The 20,110-nt window shown below is 39.2% G+C and overlaps 1 protein-coding gene across 2 annotated transcripts in view; it reads left to right on the top strand.

Moving 5' to 3' along the window:
• The window catches only part of TRMT11 (tRNA methyltransferase 11 homolog (S. cerevisiae)), a 28,210-nt gene that overhangs the window by 137 nt on the left and 7,963 nt on the right, over positions 1-20,110 (top strand). The window contains exons 2-12 of one of the 2 annotated variants that reach the window (XR_774044.1): positions 1,414-1,478; positions 2,214-2,287; positions 4,631-4,712; positions 4,807-4,899; positions 5,950-6,084; positions 7,756-7,912; positions 12,637-12,717; positions 13,397-13,561; positions 14,937-15,009; positions 15,759-15,910; positions 19,249-19,369. Coding sequence is in view for 1 of the 2 variants with exons in the window: in XM_010562505.1 (XP_010560807.1) it covers positions 1,414-1,478; positions 2,214-2,287; positions 4,631-4,712; positions 4,807-4,899; positions 5,950-6,084; positions 7,756-7,912; positions 12,637-12,717; positions 13,397-13,561; positions 14,937-15,009; positions 15,759-15,890; positions 19,249-19,369 (1,178 nt within the window). In the remaining variant the exon portion in view is untranslated. The remainder of the gene's footprint in view (positions 1-1,413; positions 1,479-2,213; positions 2,288-4,630; positions 4,713-4,806; positions 4,900-5,949; positions 6,085-7,755; positions 7,913-12,636; positions 12,718-13,396; positions 13,562-14,936; positions 15,010-15,758; positions 15,911-19,248; positions 19,370-20,110) is intronic. The other variant, XM_010562505.1, reaches the window with a different exon arrangement.

The following is a 20,110-nucleotide window of genomic DNA, read 5'->3' as shown; positions in this document are numbered from 1 at the left end:
CGGGGCCGGGGCCTGCTGCCGGCCGCCCGCCCGCTGAGGCGGAGGTCCGGGCGGGCTAGCGCGGGGCCGCCCCTTCTCCCCTCGGCCTTGCCGCGGGCGTAGGCTTCGTCCTCCTCGTCCTCCCTCCTCCTCCTCATCCTCCTCCTGCCCCCAGCCTCCATGGAGAGCCTCTGGCGTTAAGGCAGCGCTTTCCCGGCCGCTTTCAAGAGCCTTTGGGGCTAGGAGAGGTCGCCAGCGAAAAGTAGCTGGGGGCTCCAGAGGGGAAATGGAAACTGGCTGGAAAAAAAAAAAAAAAGGGGGGGGTTTGCAAACACGTTTTTAAAGGTCTTGGTTTGGTGGCTTTTTTAGTTCGTTTGAAGCATGCAGGTGTTCCCGCCGGCGTGGTGCGGGTAGGTAAGCGGGTGCTGCCCCGAGGACAGGCGAGGCCCGCTCCGTCGCACGCCTTTGTGGGGCGGCGTGAGGCGGGAGGGTGCGGAGAGCCTCATTTTCCAGGGGAAGACTTGGGCAGCAGCGAGGACGGGGCTTCTCTGAAGCCCTGGGGCCTGCCGGGATCCAAGGGAGAAGGTCTCCAAGGCCTCGGCGGGCGTCCTCGTCACCAGCCGCCCTCCTCCACGTCGCACCGCTGGCCCTGAGGACGGCTCGCTTTCGGCTTTCGGTTCCGAGCGTTCGCTCCTGTGCGGCCAGAAGGGTTTGAGCGTTGCGCCAGAAGGGTTTGCCAACAATCTGGCCAACTCAGGGTCAGAGAGAGCGGACCCGCTTCTGCGGTGGGACGGCAGCGTTTTGGGTTTCGGAGACAGCCAGGCCTGGCTCAAATCCTGCAGCCTCCTTGTCGTTGACACGTTTGTGCCAGCTGGTTTGCAAAACTTGGGGCGCGGAGTTCGTTCCCTGTCGCTAAAGTGGTTTTGCCTTATCAAGTGCTATTCATGGAAATCATTAAAACAAAAATAAATGGTAACGTACCTGAAGCTGCCTGGTATTTTTTATGAGTCCCTGGTGGTTTTTATGGGTCCTTGCTGAATGTCTGCTTTAGCATATGCTCAGTTTCTGTTTATAACAAACCCTCTTGTTTGTAAATTTAACTTGTGATTGTTTGTTTTTTTTCCCATGATGACTTACAGAGTTACTATACCCTGTAACAAATTTCGATACCCTAAGTGCTCTCCTAGGCACCACCTTGAAGAGCTAGTAATACAACATCCAGGGTAATATTGTTTAAAACAGTGCTGAAATGCAGAGGGTTTTTGTCAGAATTGGTAGGTCATCATTACACATGTTTTAAAATACTTAATGTGTATTGCATCATTTATTTTCCTTGTTTTCATTAAGGCTTTCTTTTGCACGTTGCTTTTTACTATTTGCTTTAAAACATTAGTTAATGCTCCTAAAGCCTGACCTTTATATTTTCACTTTAGGAAATAACATCTTTGCTCTCGCTTTACGGTGGACAATTCAGCAGCGAGCAGGAAATTCGTGTAAATGTAAGTGAGGACCAAATACTTTACTCAAGTGCGTGTATGGTGTACAAGTATGTTCTTTGTAGTATTTTTATTAAATGTGGATAGCTGAATAAATTTTGAAGTTTCTTAGGAAAATAAGGAATCTTCTAAAAACGAGCAGTTCTCAATTTCAGTAAAGACTCGGAACTGAGTAAGAGATGCACAAAACGCGCCTCAGGATGCCTCCGTTTAACAGTGTGAAAAGAAACAATGCCATCTGCTGGGAGGCTCTCCTTGCTTTTCAGAATAGCTGAACCATGAAAACATGCTGCAGCAGTTTGAATTTGATGTTTGCCTCTAAATCAATGAGACAGCGTGTCTGGAAGAATGAAGCTAGGAAGCTGTATGATTCTGGTCTCAATGCTTAGTCAGAGAACGTTACTGGGTTTTAGTTCTACTCATGTGTAATGAGGTATTTTGGGTCATAAGAGGATGAATAATCTAGAGAAGCATAAACAAATAATAAGATTTTACCAAGTCAAAGATAAGGGGAGAAAATGAAATACCTAATAAAATTTCTCAGACATTCAAGCTGAATATACAGTTTTACCTCAAATTAAATGTTTTATCCTCATGTTCTCTGTACAGTTTTATTCATTTTTTTTTTAATCTTCAGCGTGCATGTTCAGTTTTTATAGAACAGAATTGTGTAGTTCTGTAATTCATGTGACATCTTCCAGCTAGGTATTTGCATCACTTATCTTCTCTTTATTTCAGTCTCCATTTTGGATTCTCAGTATTCCTTCAGAAGAGATGGCGAGGGGACTAATGAAACGGACAGTATGTGCAAAGTAAGAGGTGAAAAATCTTGTAAATGATAACTTAGGTGGTGGAAATTTGTTCTGCTATATTGTGGCAAATATAAATTTTGTATGGAGTCTTAAAATAAGTAGTCTCTGATTACCTCTAGAATTGAGGAGGTGTTACTGGAGCCTGTAGGACTGATTATGGTAGCATGCCTGTCCTCTTTACTTAGTGTACGATCAGCACAGGGTCTTGAGACAGTGTTCTTCAGTGCAGAGCCAGTACTTGTCTTGTAGCGTCACTGATGTTTTAGTCTCCTTGAATAATGTTTAGTTAGTTGCTTGTTTTAAAATGTGTATGGAATTAAAAGATAAAAACAGTGATACATAAAAACTGAAAATCAAGTTTGGACGGGAAAGGTAGTGATTCCTTGTGTCACCCTCCTAGCGCTGGTATCTGAGCCCTCAGCCCAGACTGCTGCAGCAGATGTTCTTCTAGAAAGTTCAAGAGCACAGGAATATGCCAGAGAGTGATTGTTCCAGTGCCTTTTCGTCCTTTCTAGAGGTGTCTGAATAACGTGCTTTCCAGTGAGGCTTGAGAGATACCTTGGAGGCACAGTTCAGGATGAGAAGCAGCCCAGCTGTGGTATGGCTCTCTGATCATACTAAATCTGGGATGTCTGTGCTGTCCTGTTCAGGGTTAGTTTGGGCACCTCTGCAGAGCATTGCATGGCCCCTGTTGAGTGCTTCTTGTGTCATGTATTCAGTTTTACCTACAGTGACTTGGGTTGTACACTCTTCCCTAAAGAAACCCCATGTATACAAAATTATCCTTAGGATAGTATGTTTCTAATGGGGATAAACTGTACTGCACTTCAAAAAGCAGCTGTAGGCAACTAAGGGAGTACAACATGACAAAACAGCTTGCGGATATTCCATTCGCCATGCTCTTTCAACTAATGTATGCTTATTTTATGTAGAAAGCATAACTGGCCCCCTGCTTTTTTCCTGGTCTACTACTGGTTGTGGGGAGATATGTTAGTTTTAGTGTAAGATTGCTGGAGCATCTCCATTGCAATGCTAATTAATATTAAAAGCTCTGAAGCATACATTTATCTAAATAAGATCTCCCCAGCATTTTGCAGGGTTTTTTTCCAATACATATGTAAGTGTAAAAGTAAGAAGTGGGCCTGAAGGTGTTGTAAGAGCTTCTTCTCCCAACAGTTGAATAAAATTCAAAGATGAATATTCAGTTCTCTCTAGTACAGCCTATGCTGTCAACATGTCCATTGCTCCATCTAGAAATATAGTTTAAATTCTCACAGTAGATAGAGACAGATGCTTCAGGAAAAATTAGACACTGTGAAAAATGTACTTTTTTTCAGGGTAGAGGCAGGTTAGAAATATAGCCTTAAATAATTTATTCAGGAAAGGAATACTTGAAGAAAATGGCTTACCACTGGGTCTTGGTATCTGGTATTGTCACTTAGTAAAATGTAGTTCTCGCTTATTTTTGCTTGAGTGAGCTCAACCTTTGAATGTTTTGAAGATTTGCTTTCAGGAGTCATCTTTGAAAAGGTACTACATGGCACTGGTAATCCTTAAAGGCTGTGTTTACGATGTGTTGCAAATGCACATAAGAGTGTCCAACAATACATGCAGTGCCCTAGGACTCCTGTACTAAAAAAGATTTTTTTTCCTTTGATACGGAAAGTCCACTCAGTTTGGATATTTTAATGTTGGGGGAAAAGTCTATGATGGGATGTTGTGCCTTCGTTACAGTAGCATCAGTTATCTCATCTTCCAAGGCAGTGCTTTTCTTAAAGCCAGCAATACGGAAACGAAACAAAAAAAGTGTGAGACAGCATAGTGTTTAAACATCTGAAAATATGAGACATCATAAGCATGTCTTAAAATGGGATAGAACCTGTGATGATGTCATTATACATAGGATGTTACAGTTTCACAATTTGTTTTACTCCAGGGTAGTGTAACACTTTGAAAGTCTGTTCTTGACCTTTTTCAGCCTTTGCTTACCCCACCGAATCGATAGGTACAGATGAATTTTGGCTCGTTCACTAGTATCACTGTGTACCAGAAAAAGGTTTGGTGATATCTAAGGGTACTTAAGATGGAAATTTACCTTTTAGTATACGTTACCAAACGTAAAAGCTTAATCGAATTCCAGTTTAGGATTAAAAATAAGTGTGTCCCTGTTAAGAACAAAACTTAAGCATGTGCCAAGAGTTAAATAATGCACTTCAGTACTCCATAAAGCAAAGCCTAAATCCTTTGGCGAAGAAGGTTAAAAGGAGTAAGTATCTGCAGGGCTTTCCCCCCCCCGCCGCCTCCACTGTATGACTGCACTCTAAAAAGACTTTGTAATTTCAGGTCTATATTTGAACTGTGGGGTCATGGAAGATCTGCAGGGGAGCTCTATGCATGTCTGAAGAACTATCCAATGGACAAGATGGTATGCATATAAAGTATCTGGATAATATGGTTCCTTAATCACGCTGAATAGTACTGCAGCTGTACTAATGAAAGTGTCTTTGCCTTTTTTTCAGCTTCCATATCTACAGTCAGACTCTACTTACAAAGTACACATTCATACATTTAATAAAACACTGACCCAAGCACAGAAAGTTAAAAAGATAGATGTAAGTAGATCTTTAAGAAAACTTTGACATTTAATCTATTCACATTGTTCTTATGCCATGCTATCAGTGCTGTCTAGAGTGTATTTAAGTTTGGGTTTCTGAAGATCTTAAAACAGTTTACAGCTTATGCCTTCTCAGCTCTAAGTGAGATCTTTGTGTCTAAATTAACATGCTCCTCAAAATTCATGACTTTGTATTTTTTTTTTTTTTTCTAAATAGACCAAGTAAGGCATATACAAAGACAAACAAATATCACTGCTGACTTCAGCCCAGTGTGCTGGGGAAGCTGAAGCTTAATGCCCAAAACTGTAAGATTCAAATGGCTGGAGTTAGGTGCTAGACTTTTAGAAAATCTGTTGCTTGATCTCTGTAGTAGGCATTTATTGCTGTAGAATGCGGAACAAGCCAGTCCAGTGACTTCAGCTGCAAGCTGTGGATTGTGTGCTGATTTCCTGTTCTGTCCTTATGCTCTTGTCTGCACCTGTGCTCTCCTCCTAAATGTATCAGTATTTTTACTTAGGAAATTTTTCTAAATTACTGTTAATTTTTGCTCATCCACATTCTATTTCTAGCAGCTATTTATCCTATTTACTTCATTTACAGAGACGGAAATTACCTGTATTAATAGTACAGGTTTCCTGTACTTTCCTGTTTGTTTAGTTTTTGTGTGCATGAAATAATGCTGAGTATGTAAATCGGTGTAGCTGCACACCACTGAGATTTTAAATCTCATTGTTCATCATCGTGTTGTTTTTGTAACTTGAAAATTGCATAATTAATATGCACAGTTCATTTCCTCTAAAGTTGGGTTCTGTTCAGTTAATAAAAAAGTTATCCCTGATTTCTAATCCTTAATCATTTGAGCTATCTTTATTCACAAGAAAGGCATTTCAAAAATCCAGAGAAAATTGCGAATGTACTTTTAGTACTAACCTATCATTTCCCACAAGTGGAATTGTGGTTTGTTTTTTGTTGTTTTTTTTTGTGTGGGCTGTGTATTTCAATAATTTGACCCTGTTATCTTTTACTCTGTTTTTCTTTATTGTATAGGCCCTTGAATTTCTGCCATTCAAAGGAAAAGTAAATTTAAAGAATCCAGAACACATCTTCTGGATTTTGGAAGATTATGGAATGGATCCTAATAATGTTCCAGAAGAGCCCTTTCACCTGTATTTTGGTAGATGGGTGCGTGAGTACACTTGCTTCAGTTCTTACGAGCTTGTATTTTCAGGAAAGTGTTCTTCAATTTGAATGGAAAAAATTGTGTTGAGCCTTAATGGAAGCAGGCAATATAATTATGGCTGAATCTGTCCCTGCATAATACACTTAGGCAAGTCTTGAAAGCTCTTATTGTGACTAGGAAAAAGCAGGTTAATTGGGCATTTTAGAGGTGGAAAATATTGAAGTTGTATCTGGGACCACACCTTATCTTGTCCTCCACTGAGGGAACTCAACACAGCAGCGAGACTGCACAGCTATGCTGGTGTATTATATTATTGTTGGCCCAGATGGAGCAGCTTTTTTCAAACACAAAGACAGATTTACAGGAACCGTAGATGCCTTGCGGCCCCCCTGAGTTGCATCAGCCTGGCTGGAGCATTCTGTAAGTGCTTCGGGTGGTCCTGACAGGCACCTCCGTGGAAAGGCACGGGCTGATTGATCCCTGGGGATTTGGACATCAGCGAGTCCAGCCCACAGGTAGAGGTTCACCCGGAGGGACACTGACAGTGCAGTGCTGTACAGTAGGAACCACGTCCAAAAACTGTTTGGAGCTTGTCGTCTGAGGTCTTTACTCCAGGCTTCCTTGCCTGTTGGTGTATGCACTCCAAACCTGCTGCATTATTAGGATATCCTGAGGAAATCTGATCTGGTCTTTTATTTTTTGTGAGGAAAAAAAGTGGCTTCCCGAAGGACATCTTCCAGAATGACACCAGCCACTGATGGGAATATGTGCTTGCAATGTCCTGGGTCAAGGGCAGCTGGAAGGAGGGAGAACCACTGCTGACATTATACAGCTATGGTCAGGGGCTTGAATACAGAGAAATTAGAGATCCAAGTGATCTGTTCGCACCTGTAAATATTCTCCATGCCTGTGATTAATGTGAAAGCACCCTAGGATGTGGCAATACTGCAAAACATTGCAGCTGTTGTCCCATCTGTGCTGGATTCCTGAAGTGTTTAAAAACAAGTAAACCAACCTGAAAAAATTAGGCAAGTGTATTTTGTTTACCCAGTAAGACTGATGTTGGCTGGAGCTGGGGGATAGTGTTGGAAGAGCTTTTGAACATGTGTTCTTCCAGATTGCTTTGGTCCTCTTCAACATATTTTGGAAGTCTGATATAAAAATGTTAGCATGTGGTCTTTGTTTTTCCAGTAAATTCCGAGCTGTCAACACTATCCTAAATTTAGATTTTGAGTGTGACAGAAATGCCAGTGAAGATGGAAATTCTGCATTACCTTAAGCATGTGTGTGTGTATGTGCACGCATGTGTTAACATGCATTTCTACTCCTCATAATTTTGAAATTCTTTTAACTCTGAATTGCCAGGAATTGTTTTTCTGATACCTAGAATAATAGTAAAGTTGCACTGATTTTTATTTCTTCAGAAGAATTTTCCCTTTAAATTGTTTGTATATTTTTGACCTCTGTCTTGAAGAATTTATGTAGGTGTTGAACCAAGATATCTGTTGCCTGGAAAGAAGTCTGTCATATTTTCAGATGGCAGAAAGCAAGGTGATGTGTTATGAAATGAAGAGTTACCTGTTTGTTGGATGGTGCCACTTAAGCAAGTCTGTTAGCCTGTCTGCTTATATCTTGTATCTAAGACCTGACAGTGATTTTAAATGTTTCAACAGATTGCAGATGGCCAAAGAGAACTTATCGAGTCCTATAGTGTAAAAAAGAGACACTTCATTGGAAATACGAGCATGGATGCCTGCCTGTCTTTCATTATGGCAAACCATGGGAGAGTAAAACCCAATGATGTAGTGTATGATCCATTTGTTGGAACAGGTATATACACTTTTTTTTTCTGTTGGCGGGAAAAAGTGGGAGATTGTGGTGCGAGCAGTTAACATACTTTTACCTGGTGCAGCGGCTTCTGGTGCTTGACTGATACTTGAGGTGGTGCCAAAAGCAAAATGGTGATTATAAAATGAATATTTTGTTAATTTGAAAGGGATTTTGGGGGAGGGAGATCAACTTCAGAAGATGTAAATGCTTCTGACAAATCTATCTTCACTGTATTATTTTATGTAACATGGCTTAAATGCCAGTTCATGCATATGATGGACTGCTTAAGATCCAAAGTGACTAACAACTGAAATTTGGATAGAGCACTCCCTGCAGCCACTTTCAGAATGTTACAAGGAGCAGCATTTTTGGAGGTGGCTATTTAGAGGAGTGCTGAGGGCACTTCTGGGCATATAACACAATATAGCAATAGTTTGGCCATAGCATTCAATAGCGATCAGTTTCTTGTACCATCACGTCTCATCTTCAGGATAATATTATTCACACCATGTATTTGCCCCCAGCTGAACTTTTCTTAGTTAAGCCAGGAGGGGGAGCTTTTATTCCACATATTACTGTGTGTGGCATAGAAGCCCTTTTTACCTAAGGGAAACTCGGACGTTTTGCAGGTGAAATAGAAGATCTGTTGTGTCAGGTTGTGGCATTTAATTGTACAAGAGTATATTGTGTTAAGCTACCTATAGTAGTTTCTTCAAAAGCATAGCAAAGGCTGTGTTTCGGACCTGTATTTTGCTAAACTTTGATCAAGAAGACTGTGTGTAAGATGCATACAAAAATATATTAATGGGAGGATGAAGAGATTTAACTGCAGAAATCACTGCAGAGAAGTTAGGGAAAGAGGAGACAACACTACAGGGTCACTAGTAGGACAAATTCTTATTAGCATTTGGCTTCTCTGTACCATGGAAAACAGATCAGGGATATAATATTTTCGGAAACACAGGGCTTTGGTGAACTAGATGTTTTTGTCTTAAATTTTTCTTCATATAAAACCTGAATATTTTTGTGTGCATAATAATGTCTTATGAAATTTCCTCCTCCTCCTCCTCCTCCTTTTGTTCCTTGCACATAGGTAGTACCCTTTGAAACGCTGAGGAAATTCCTCTACTTCATCTCGAAGCAGTTTGTTTTATTTTGCTGTCTGTGGTTTTGTGTCTTTTTACAAAAATATGCTAAACCTAAATCACAAAAAATTCTCTGAGAGCATGCATTCTCTTGGGAGTGAAAATCAAATTAAAAAAAAAAAGGAAGTGTAAAGCTAGAGAAAGAAAAATCACACAGAAGTGGTGAAGCTGTAGAAATTGAAGATAAATGTTAAGTTGTATTTCAGTTCAAAAGGCAATATATACAAAATTCTCCCCAAATCGCCTAATGATTTGAATTGCAATTTTTGTGGTTTTATTGCACTAGACATCTGTAATATATAGGCTTGAGATTAAAGGTATGTAGGGACACTGGAGATACTGGGTGGCACGCCATTTGTCAGTAAAGTGTACTTATGACTAAACAACAAAACAGTGGCTTTTGCACCTCCTTTTGGTGAGTAAACCCCAGGAATTTCAATTGTCTCTTGAGGTCCTTTAGAGGATTTTCAAGACTGTCAGTGCAACAGTGCCCTGCCCCTGGAATTTTGGGAGGTAGCTCAGAATTGAGAGTGATGCAGTGAGTCTGAGCTGATGGGTTTGGAAAGGAGTATTTTGAAGAAACTGCAGTTCAGATTTCTTTATTGGTGCAACTTTAATTAATACCTGGCTTGATTTCTTCCTGGTTTTTATGCTGAAAAGGTAAATAGTATCAAATCAGAATGGCCTTGCAAAATGGTGCTTGCTTGTTGGAGACAAACTGGTTTTGCTGGATGAGCCAAATCACAAGTCTTCCATGTTAGTGTAAGAGTGGACAGTTGCAATTTGTCCTTGGAATAAAAAGTGCTTTTGACCAGTCTGGTTTAAGAGACTTGATTCCCCTTTTTTGTAAAGCAGAATTGGAATGGCTAGGATTGTTTTTGAGTTCTAAAACATAACTTCCATAAACTGTTTAGATATTCTTTCCTCGGTGTTGGGCAGAAGGAGGCCTGCAGGTTTCTGGAAGAATAAATCAAGTCTTTTACCTGAATACTTTGTACTTCCTCCTAGACAATCTGTTCAAGCTATCTCAGTAAGCTGCTTGTTTGTACCTTTGCAAGATACTTGTCCCTACTTTCCCTTTGCCAATTTATGATACTGCATAATTGCAAATGACAGGAATTTTTTCTTTGACATCCTGGAGGATAGTGCTATGACCAGACCCTTCTCTGTGCTGAAGAGGTGGGGGCAATAGTGTATGGTAGAAAGGCAGGATGTTCGGTGCCATCATCATTCTGCTAATAGTCATCAGGGGACACAATGATTCTGTGATCCACCCTTTGTATACATCTGTTTGATACAGTAGGTCAAAGGGCTGGCTGTATGAGAGTATTTAGGTATTCATGCGCCTTCTGTTTGAACACAATTGAACTAGTACCAGCTGAGATTTATTAAAAGCTGTAAGTTCATGTTTTCCTAACTTCTTTTTCCCTGTGATTAAAAACATTCTTAGATGGGCAAAGTACTTTCTTCTTACTTTTTTTATAGGACTGGGTGGTATGCCATACTTGGGGTCAGGGCTAGCTAAATTTGTCTTGACCCTCTGGAGGTACTGCCCATCTGTTCTGAGGGATTGCAGCCGAGAAGGGAAATGGGTGACTCCTCTGGGGTGAGTAACCTTGCTTTTCCCTGATCCATTTCACAAGAAAAAGCAGAGGAATTTTTTTTTTTTTCTCTTTCTCCCTCAGCTTCAGTTTTGGTAGAGTTCATTAGCATATGGTGTAGGCGTTTTCTAGTGCCCTGAGATGGGATCTTTAGCCTGCGCACACAGTGCGTGTTAGGGATTTGTTGGTGCTGAGTGGGTGGCGTGGGGCAATGCAGCCGCCTGAGATGCTTCTCTTCATGCTGCTGGTGAGTGGGAGAACTGGTGTCACCGGCACAGCTAGCTTGCATGTTGTTCCCTGTGCTGGTGAGCTCTTCGTCCTGGAGCAATCTGCCCCTTTATTTTAGCAGGACCGTTTGTATCCATAAGCAGTTAACATCAGTTGTGTGGGGTTCACAACCTTGTTCTCAGTCACTGTTCCGTTTTAAACCATTTTGTTAGCTATGTACCTCCTTATTAATGACTCGACAACACAGCTCTGGTAATTGTCATGGTTTAACCCCAGCCAGCAACTAAGCACCACACAGCTGTGCTCGCTTACTTCCCCATCCCTGGCCCTGACCAGTGGGATGGGGGCAAGAATTGGGGGAGGGAGAGTTAAACTCATGGGTTGAGATAAGAACAGTTTAATAGGACAGAAAGGAAGAAAATAATAATGATAATAATAATAAAATGACAATAATAATAATAAAAGAACTGGAATACATGAAACAAGTGATGCACAGTACAATTGCTCACCACTTGCTGACTGATGCCCAGTTAGTTCCCAAGCAGCCATTGGCCCCCCAGGCCAACTCCCCCCAGTTTATATGGGAGGTCATGGGCATGATGTCACATGGTGTGGAATACCCCTTTGGCCACTTTGGGTCAGGTGCCCTGGCTGTGTCCTGTGCCAACTTCTTGTGCCCCTCCAGCTTTCTCGCTGACTGGGCATGAGAAGCTGAAAAATCCTTGACTTGTTGCTAAGCAGTGTTTACACTAACTGAAAACATCAGTGTGTTATCAACATTGTTCTTATACTGTATCCAATACATAACACTATACCAGCTACTAGAAAGAAAATTAACTCTATCCCAGCTGAAACCAGGACAGTAATCTTCTGCTGTCTGTCTTTTTTTTTTTTTCCATTTGGAAGCTGTTAATGAGATAATGTCATTTGCTCTTTTCTGTGGGCTATTCAACCATCGTCCAGTTTTAAGGGGAAATCACACAGGCGTTTTTGGTAGTTGGTTTTTTTAATTAGGAAAGCAGATCACAATAGTAGTGATTTAAAAATTAGTTTTATTGCAGGATGAGTATGCTAATAAATGTACTGACAAAACAGGTGGCACACTCACAGAAAAAATGCATCTGTATATAGCTTTCACACTGCAAAACAATTACGGAAACTTTTTTGATATTGCTGCTCACATTGAAGATACTTACATTTATAAGGTTCTTGACCATTGCTTCTTACTCAGGGAATGGCCACATTATACAAGCTTGATTTTAGACACAGTTAAGGAGACTGACTTTGAGAACAGGCATGGTAGAATTGCCATTTGTTTGGTGATGATTTTTCAGATTGTTTGCCAACAGTTTGAAATCCTGCTCCTTGCAAAGTAGAATTAAAAGTTTTGGTTCATGTAACGATTAAAGGATCTTATTGCCTTGAAATACAGAAAACCTTAAATGAACTCCTAAGAACAGTCTCCAGAGATAAAGGGTGACATAAGGCATAGCAAGATAAGGAAGATCAGGTATAACAGACAAGGAACTTAGTGTTATTATTTCTGATTATAGTTGCATAGTGATTCTAACTGGTTGGTAGTTTTAATTCTCTTTTTTTATTTCTTTTTTTTTTTTTTTTCCCCTTGGGTCTAGCTTTGGGTCTAGTGTCCTACTGGTGTAAACTCCTGAAGTTCCTGAGCAAAAAAATCCTAACACAGATAACATTTATGACAGCAGTTTATACTTTTCCCCTTTTCTTCCCTTTATAGGTGGCCTTCTAATCTCCTCAGCTCACTTTGGAGCGTATGTGTGTGGTGCTGATATAGATTACAACACAATCCATGGATTAGGTATGTTAAATATTTCTAAGCCACTGAAATCTTACTCTGGAATTTAAGAATACTGATGGTAGCAGACGATACTTAGTGGATTTTAAAGCAACCTTAATCTTCACAGGATTTATTTGGTCATGCTTATTTTTATTGACAAATTTACATGTATCCTAGCTAAGCTATTCACTTATTTTTTAAGCAGGAAATATTTAATAAAAGGAATAATGAAAACTAAAACAAAGTTCCAAATAGTAATTACAACAGCTGTGTGCTTTCTTAGCCTGTGATGTAGGAAGCTTCTCATAATCTAACCCAGGAGGTCTAATCCCATTCTTACTTCTCTGAAAAACTGCAGTGGAAATTGAATCTGACTTATTGGACAGGATTATGACTGATGGATAGTGAAAACATCTTACAAACCAACATTTTTGTAAATGTGTTCTGTGATGCCCCTATGTAGATGGTGCAGCAGAACTTTTCTCATGTATTTTCATTATTCCTTGCTACTTGTGAAGTTTATCGCAAATACTTGTGACAGTGAGCAAAATAAGGCAGGAGATAAACTCTGGGTTTGTATGTGATATTTAATTCTTTTCCTTTAAATTAAATGATAAGAGTATATGAAAGCTTTTCTTATAAAATAGTTTGCTGTTGAGTATGCTTTTTTTTTCTGTTCCATGTCCCCCCTCCGCCCCAGGCAAGGCAAGCAGAAAGAACCAGAAATGGAGAGGACCAGATGAAAATATCAGAGCTAATCTCCGACAGTATGGTTTAGAGAAATATTACCTTGATGCACTAGTTTCTGACTCTTCAAGACCAATATGGCGAAAAGGGATGCTGTTTGATGCAATCATTACAGATCGTAAGTTTGTTCATGTTGCCTAATAACGATGCCTAAAAGATCATTGCCTATATCTATGCCTATGTACATTGATTTAATGTCTTGACGAGTGCTCAGATCTGCAGTTTCCATATTACAAAAGATGACCATTGAGAGCTGCATTGTGGAAATCGGATCTGCATAATTTAAAGATAGTTATAAACATGTAATGGAGCTGGTGATAATACTTTCTTCCATGGAGAGAATACTATGTTTGCCAGTAGAAATCAATATGGCTGAAAATCATCCTTCAAAGAAGTCTCATTCAGTAAAGGCATAACTTTATTGATGCACAGAGACTTCTTATCAGAATGGTCCATGTTGGTGTTAGGACTTGATCTGCAACACACTGGAATCTGCCATGCAGCTCTGATGAACTTCTGGCGACTTATGTTAAGTGCTTATTGGAGTGTTTCCAAAGAGAAATTTTAATGTATTTCTGATACCCTTAACTACTAGAAGCACTAGCAGTTTGAAAGGATCCTCTGATCTTTTAGAAACCTATGTACTTAACACATTTGTAATGCATGAGAGGGAGTAGAGGCTAAGGGATTAAATAAAAGACCTTGATACAGCAATTTCTGATCTCTAGTGCTGGCTCTTAGGATGACACATTCATATTAATTAGGAGTAGAGTGTGACTTTTCCTTGTGGGTTGCCTGCTAATTTTAATTTGGCCTGTTTGGCAATAAGATAATATAGAATATTAATATGACTTAGAACTGAGTTTGCAAATGTGTCACAACTACTTTGTTTACAAAATGGTTATATGCGTGCTTCCATGATGCTGAAACAAGTCTCACAAAAAGAAATGTGTTGAACATGAAATAAGTATGTTATGCTATTAGAAATGTGCAAAAATGTATGAGAGAAAGCCATCTCTGGCTCTTCTCTGTCTGTGCGAGAATTACTATTTGTGTAATGTGTTGGCAAGAAATTCCAATATATACAATTTCATTTTGAGAAAGGTTAGCTAAGTGCTGTAGGAGAGATGTTTGTGTCTGTCAAAAGAGGATGGGATCATTTGTCACATGTTGGAAATGTAAGGAGTATCTTTTAATGAACAAAACAGAAAAGCATTGTCCTTTGTAGTGTAGCAAATGTCTGGCTGCTAGAAGCCTCTTCAGCTGAAGGGCTTTCTTTGAAACAGTTTTAAAGTAACCTTTTGCAGCAAGAAACTTTTAATAGATCTTGAAGAAATTACCCTTACTGACTTTCACTTTGTAAAAGCTTTTCTTTTTTTTTAACTTTGTATAAGCCACAGTTTGTGTACTGTTGTGTGTGTATAATATAATTGTATGTTATTTTGACAAAGGGTGAGGTTCTCATCTCTGCATTATGCATTTGCTTTGTATAGCACCATATGGTATCAGAGAAGCTACTCGCAGAACGGGTTCACAAAAGGAAACAGTTAAGTCAGCTGAAAGAAGGTAGGTAAACTGTCTTGTCAGTTGTAGAATATAAATGTCTTAATGGAAACACGGTCATAGTTTTAGAATCTTTATTATTTCTTGGTTGGCTGTCAGCAGTTAAAAAAAATGATAGTACTAATAATTAAAGCAGAAAAGCCCTTTTGGTTCTGTTCGCAAAACTAGTATGCAACTTCCTGAAATCCTCTTGTTTTTTGTTCTCCCTGCTTATCATTTGCATGTATTCAGATTTCAGATCCTATTTCTCGTCTCTGTAAACCACCATTACCTTGTGTTTCATATTCTCAGAAAGTTCTCTTCAGTCCCTGCAAGCTGCAAAATCAGTCTGAAAAGGAATACCTCTATTTTACCTTAATCTTCTCTGTTGGATTTCCACTGCTCCTTTCTCTTCGGAGATAACACATGGCTTCTGCACTGTCTGGCCTTCCTTGTCTTCTGCCCTTTACTCTAAATTGCCCTTAAGAAAGATGCTGAGCAAAATAACTATTCCCTACATGCTTGTGATTCTTTGACTTCCACAAGTACTAACGATGATAGTCTAAAGAGCCAGTAGAGGAATTTGGGAAGTCATATTCCTCATAGTAGAAGTTGTACTCCTGAATTGTCCTAGGTAGTTTTGCAAATCTCAGGTAGTGCTATTTTGTGGTTTGGGTTTTTTTTTGTTTAGGCTTTTTTTTTGTTGGTTGTTTAACTAAAAATGCAGGTTTTAAATGTGCTTTTATGTTTACACTTGTAAATTTTTTGTTTAGCACAGACAATCACATCTTCGTTTCATCCAGTTATCATCTAAGTGACATCTTTTTTGACCTGTTGAAGTTTGCGGCAGAATATCTGGTGATGGGAGGAAGATTAGTTTATTGGCTGCCGATTTACAGGCCTGAGTATGTATTCTTGATTTCTGGTATGTAGTATGTCAGAATGGGTGCTACATTCTCACTGTGCTTTCTTTTGGGGCATAGTAGAGCTGGAACTTCCATAGTACTAGCACTTAAGAGTAATGCTCAGACTTCATATTTCAAAACTTCGTAGGACGGAAAGCAGATTTTGAAATAAGGTTTTTGGGTGGAGATAATTCCTGACTATTACCAAAAAGAAAAAGCCTTCACATGTCCTTGCAAATGCATGTCCAATGGGTTGAAGTTTAAGCTTAGAAAATTAGACTTTCAAGGTGCAGATAGATTTCTAAGATAGTACTGGCAAGGCTCTTATTAGTATGTGTTTCTACCACAGTAGTTGATAGAGGTGCACGACAAGGTCCTGTAAGAGAACATTCTTGGCTCATTGGGGTTTGGCACTACTAATTTAGCTTTCTTCTGAGAAATCAAAAGTCAAGTGACCAAGAGATGGCAGTGAGAGGCAGGAAGCGTAGGGGAGCAGCCTTGTAAGGACGAGAGAGGCCAGCAGAGACTGCAGGATGCTGTCTGCTCAGTAGTGCAGCCTGGGATTAGAACTGGGTTTAAAAGGAAAGACGTCTGTTTGCATATCTTTCTTCAGCATCTCTTAGATAAGGTTTTGAGGGTTTTGTTTTGGTTTTGTTTTTTTTGTTTTTCCCAAAGCTGTTTCACAGTAAAGTGGGGAGTTGATGTACAGTAACTTAAGTGTCTTCCAGATGTAGATTTGCTCTGAAGGTAGCTTCTACAATGTCACATGTTTCTATGTATAGTCAAACTATACTGATACATAAAGTGGTTGTTGTCCCTGGTTTCACCATGGAAATGGCTTGTGACAGTCCTACATACAATTATCACATGCTGTTTTGAAAATTTGGAAATCAGAGGGAGCCATTTCTGTTACATGCTTCCATAACAGAAGAGTGCACTTAGCAGCTTGTGGGGTTTTTTAATGATAGAATTTGTATCTTAGGCTTTTTTTCTTTTAAGACTATTCACAAACAAAACAATGAATGCTGTTAACAGTATTATAGCTAATTGTTCAAAATGTCTGTCTATACATGCTTAACCCTGACAGACCATGTGTGGTTGTGAATTCTTAGCTTCCATGTCAATAAACTGTCTTTGGAATTACTGAGTTTATTCTTTTTGTCAAGATACCAGAGCTTTTTGTCTGCTCACTGAACATTGCTAAGAGCATGCTTCCTCAGTACAGCAGTATAAAGTGTTTAACTTTAGGTAACTATTAACTGCATATTCTGGTTCTACTTTAGTTGCTGTTTTGGGGAGGTTGGCTGTCTCAAGCTCTAGTTGGGATGCCTCTTAAAAAGTGAATTTGTACATACTACTATGAATTGAAATACAGGAGTCACTATATCAGCACAGAATATTAGTGTAGGCACTTTATTTTCAGCTATAATGATGAACACAGGAACAAACATTAAAGCAGGTATGTGAGGGGAAGATAAGATGCTGTCTACTAATATGTTTTGTTATCAAATATCCCTTGGCAACACCTGCCATCAGGTTCATATGTTATTCGAGATCTTTGTGTATTATCTTAACTCAAAAACGAAACAGGATTAAAATGGATGTCTGTTAAAACCACTGCTACTATATTTCTTACTTGATAACGTTCTGAGTTTTACCTGAAAGAATGTAGAAATATATGCATTAATGCTAACAGACAAGGCTTTTTAACAAAGTGATAATGATCTCTCCCTCTGCAAGATAGCATCTTGCTCCAAAGTTTACTCTTTCAATCTGACATTGAAATCATTGTTGAGTCTGAATTCTTTTAATTCCTTTGCAGTCAGGCTTTTATATGGTTATGAAGAGAGACTTTTAAGATGTGGCAGAGTGCCTACCTTTGTAAGAGAAAGAGGCAGTTTGGTGGTACTAGATGCATCAAAAGTCTTGTGTAATAGAAAAAACAGCTGAGAATTAATTTGATTCTCCTTTGTCAGAAGCATGTTCTGACTTCACCTAGCAAAAGTAGTGGCTTGATTCCACATGTGAGAAGCAACTGAAAGGTTGTTTGCGATCTGGACGTTTTGCAACAATGCAAAGAGGCAGTACTGTTTGTTTTTTTTCCTATTTACAAGTCTGTATTTGGTATTGTCTTACTTGTTTAACAGCTCATATTATCTTTAAGAAATGTCAAGATTTCCATCAGCAGCTGGATGGATTCTATTTTGAGTTGTGTTACATGTGACTTCTCTTTTTCCCAGAACAATACATTTATTTTGTGAAGTGCATTCAGAAAATCTACTCCTTCACAGGAAAAATGTGAAGCTCCTCCTTTGTACCTTTTAACTTCAAGTGATAGGTGTGAAAGTTGTTCTGCTTTTTAATGTCTGACTTCTGTTGACTGACCCCCAAGCATTGGGGCATCATGAGAGCAAGCATTTTACATGAAATCATAATCACTGACAATACCATATACCATTTTCAGTATTATGTTGTAACTATTACAGGAAAGTTTATTACAAAAACTAAGACTAAATAGCTGATCTATATTTCAGTATATAGGAAGGATGTCTGTTCTCATACTTACTAGCTAGGTCAATGCTTCTAGCTCCTGCAGTCCCACGCAAAGCCCTTAAATCCTTAAATTCCTCTTCCAGCATTTGGAGAGATTGAAAGCAATCTAGAGAAAGCTGTTTCTATAGAAAGTAGTATGCTTATGAGATGGGGGCATTTAAAACACTAACTGCTTGCTTCTGTAGATAGGATTTAATTGCAAGCCAGTGTTGCTACCATCTGATGTTAAAAGATAATTGATTTTTGTTTCTTCCCTTCAGAAAAAGTAATTACAATGTGATAAACTTGTAACACCAAATTTTGAAGTCCAGGAATGTCACTGTCTAATGAGAGCTGGTTTAATACGTTTTGGAATTGAAGCACAATGGTCTCCTTTTAGGGAGCCAGAGTTAAGTCTGTTGTTCCTGCAACTTTATATATGTTGACTGTGGAATACATTTTTAAAATTACAGCTCTGATTGGATAAGTTATTATTTCTGATAGCCTGAGGAATTTTCTACTTGAAATTATACAGGCAGGCCTGTGTGCATACATTAACATCATGTAAATACATGTAGGAAATGTGTGTGGGTGTGTGTCTTTACTGTGAGGTTTTAATTTATTCTACACGTTTTATGTCACAAGATGATTGGAATACATGATGTAAAAACTCTGGAGCACCAATACCTGAATTTCTTTAATAGATTAAAATGCATAGCAACTTTCTAGTGTAAGCCATTTTGTGAAGAATCTGTATGAATTTAGTTTCAGACGCAAGTCTTCCAATTCATGAGCTTACAGCTCTATGAATGTTTATTTCTTCCAGATACACAGAAGAGATCATTCCCCGCCACCCATGCCTGAAACTTATTAGCAACTGTGAGCAGATGCTTTCCAGCCACACATCAAGGCGCCTGATAACCATGGAAAAGGTGAAAGAATTCAAGGTAAGCTTGAATTCTTGATTATATTGTGTAAAATACTAGCTATCGCATTCATGAAAAGTTTGTTGTATTCAGCATTTGATCCTTATTTCTATTGCACTTGAGTTTTTTATGATGGGAGTTCGAGCTTTTGTAAAATTGCCACACATTTCTTTAAAATAAATCGAGTAGTGTTTTAGGGGGGTGTTCTGGTTTTGGTCTTTTCCTTTTTCTCCTCAGGTTTTGATAAACTTTTAATCCTGAGCAAGCTGCTTAATAGTGAGAGAGAGATCTTTGAACTTATGGTTACTTGTGAAAGCTGTATGTGCTTTTCTTGGAAAACTGAACTCTGTGAATCTGATCCACAGAGATGCCTAGATGCCTAAGTTCCCACTGATTTCAAAGTGTAATTTGATGCCCAAGTAAATACTATAAATGCCTTTGTGAGTCTTGCAGTACAGGTAGACCGTATTCAATTCTGTCACTTCATTTTTGGAGTAGTACTTTTTTAGCTTTTGAAATAATATTGTAGCTGTGATATAAGTATGGTGAAGCACATTGGCTTTTTTTTGGTTTGGGACATGCCAAGTGCCTCTCCTGAGGCATTGGGACCAGGGAGTATTGCATTCAGGTCTCCTTTGCATTCTTGCTGCTTCTCTCACTTAATACTGTTAAAAGAGATGCTGTCGTGCTTAACTGCAGCCGGCACCATGCAGCTGCTTGCTTACTCCTTCCACCCAGTGGGATGGGGGAGAGAATAAAAAA

The sequence above is a fragment of the Haliaeetus leucocephalus genome, unplaced genomic scaffold (genome assembly GCF_000737465.1).
Source record: "Haliaeetus leucocephalus isolate CR32 unplaced genomic scaffold, Haliaeetus_leucocephalus-4.0 Scaffold160, whole genome shotgun sequence".
Taxonomy (NCBI): Eukaryota; Metazoa; Chordata; class Aves; order Accipitriformes; family Accipitridae; genus Haliaeetus; species Haliaeetus leucocephalus.
The sequence above is the reverse complement of the archived record's forward strand: the minus strand, read 5'-3'. Positions and strand labels throughout refer to the sequence as shown.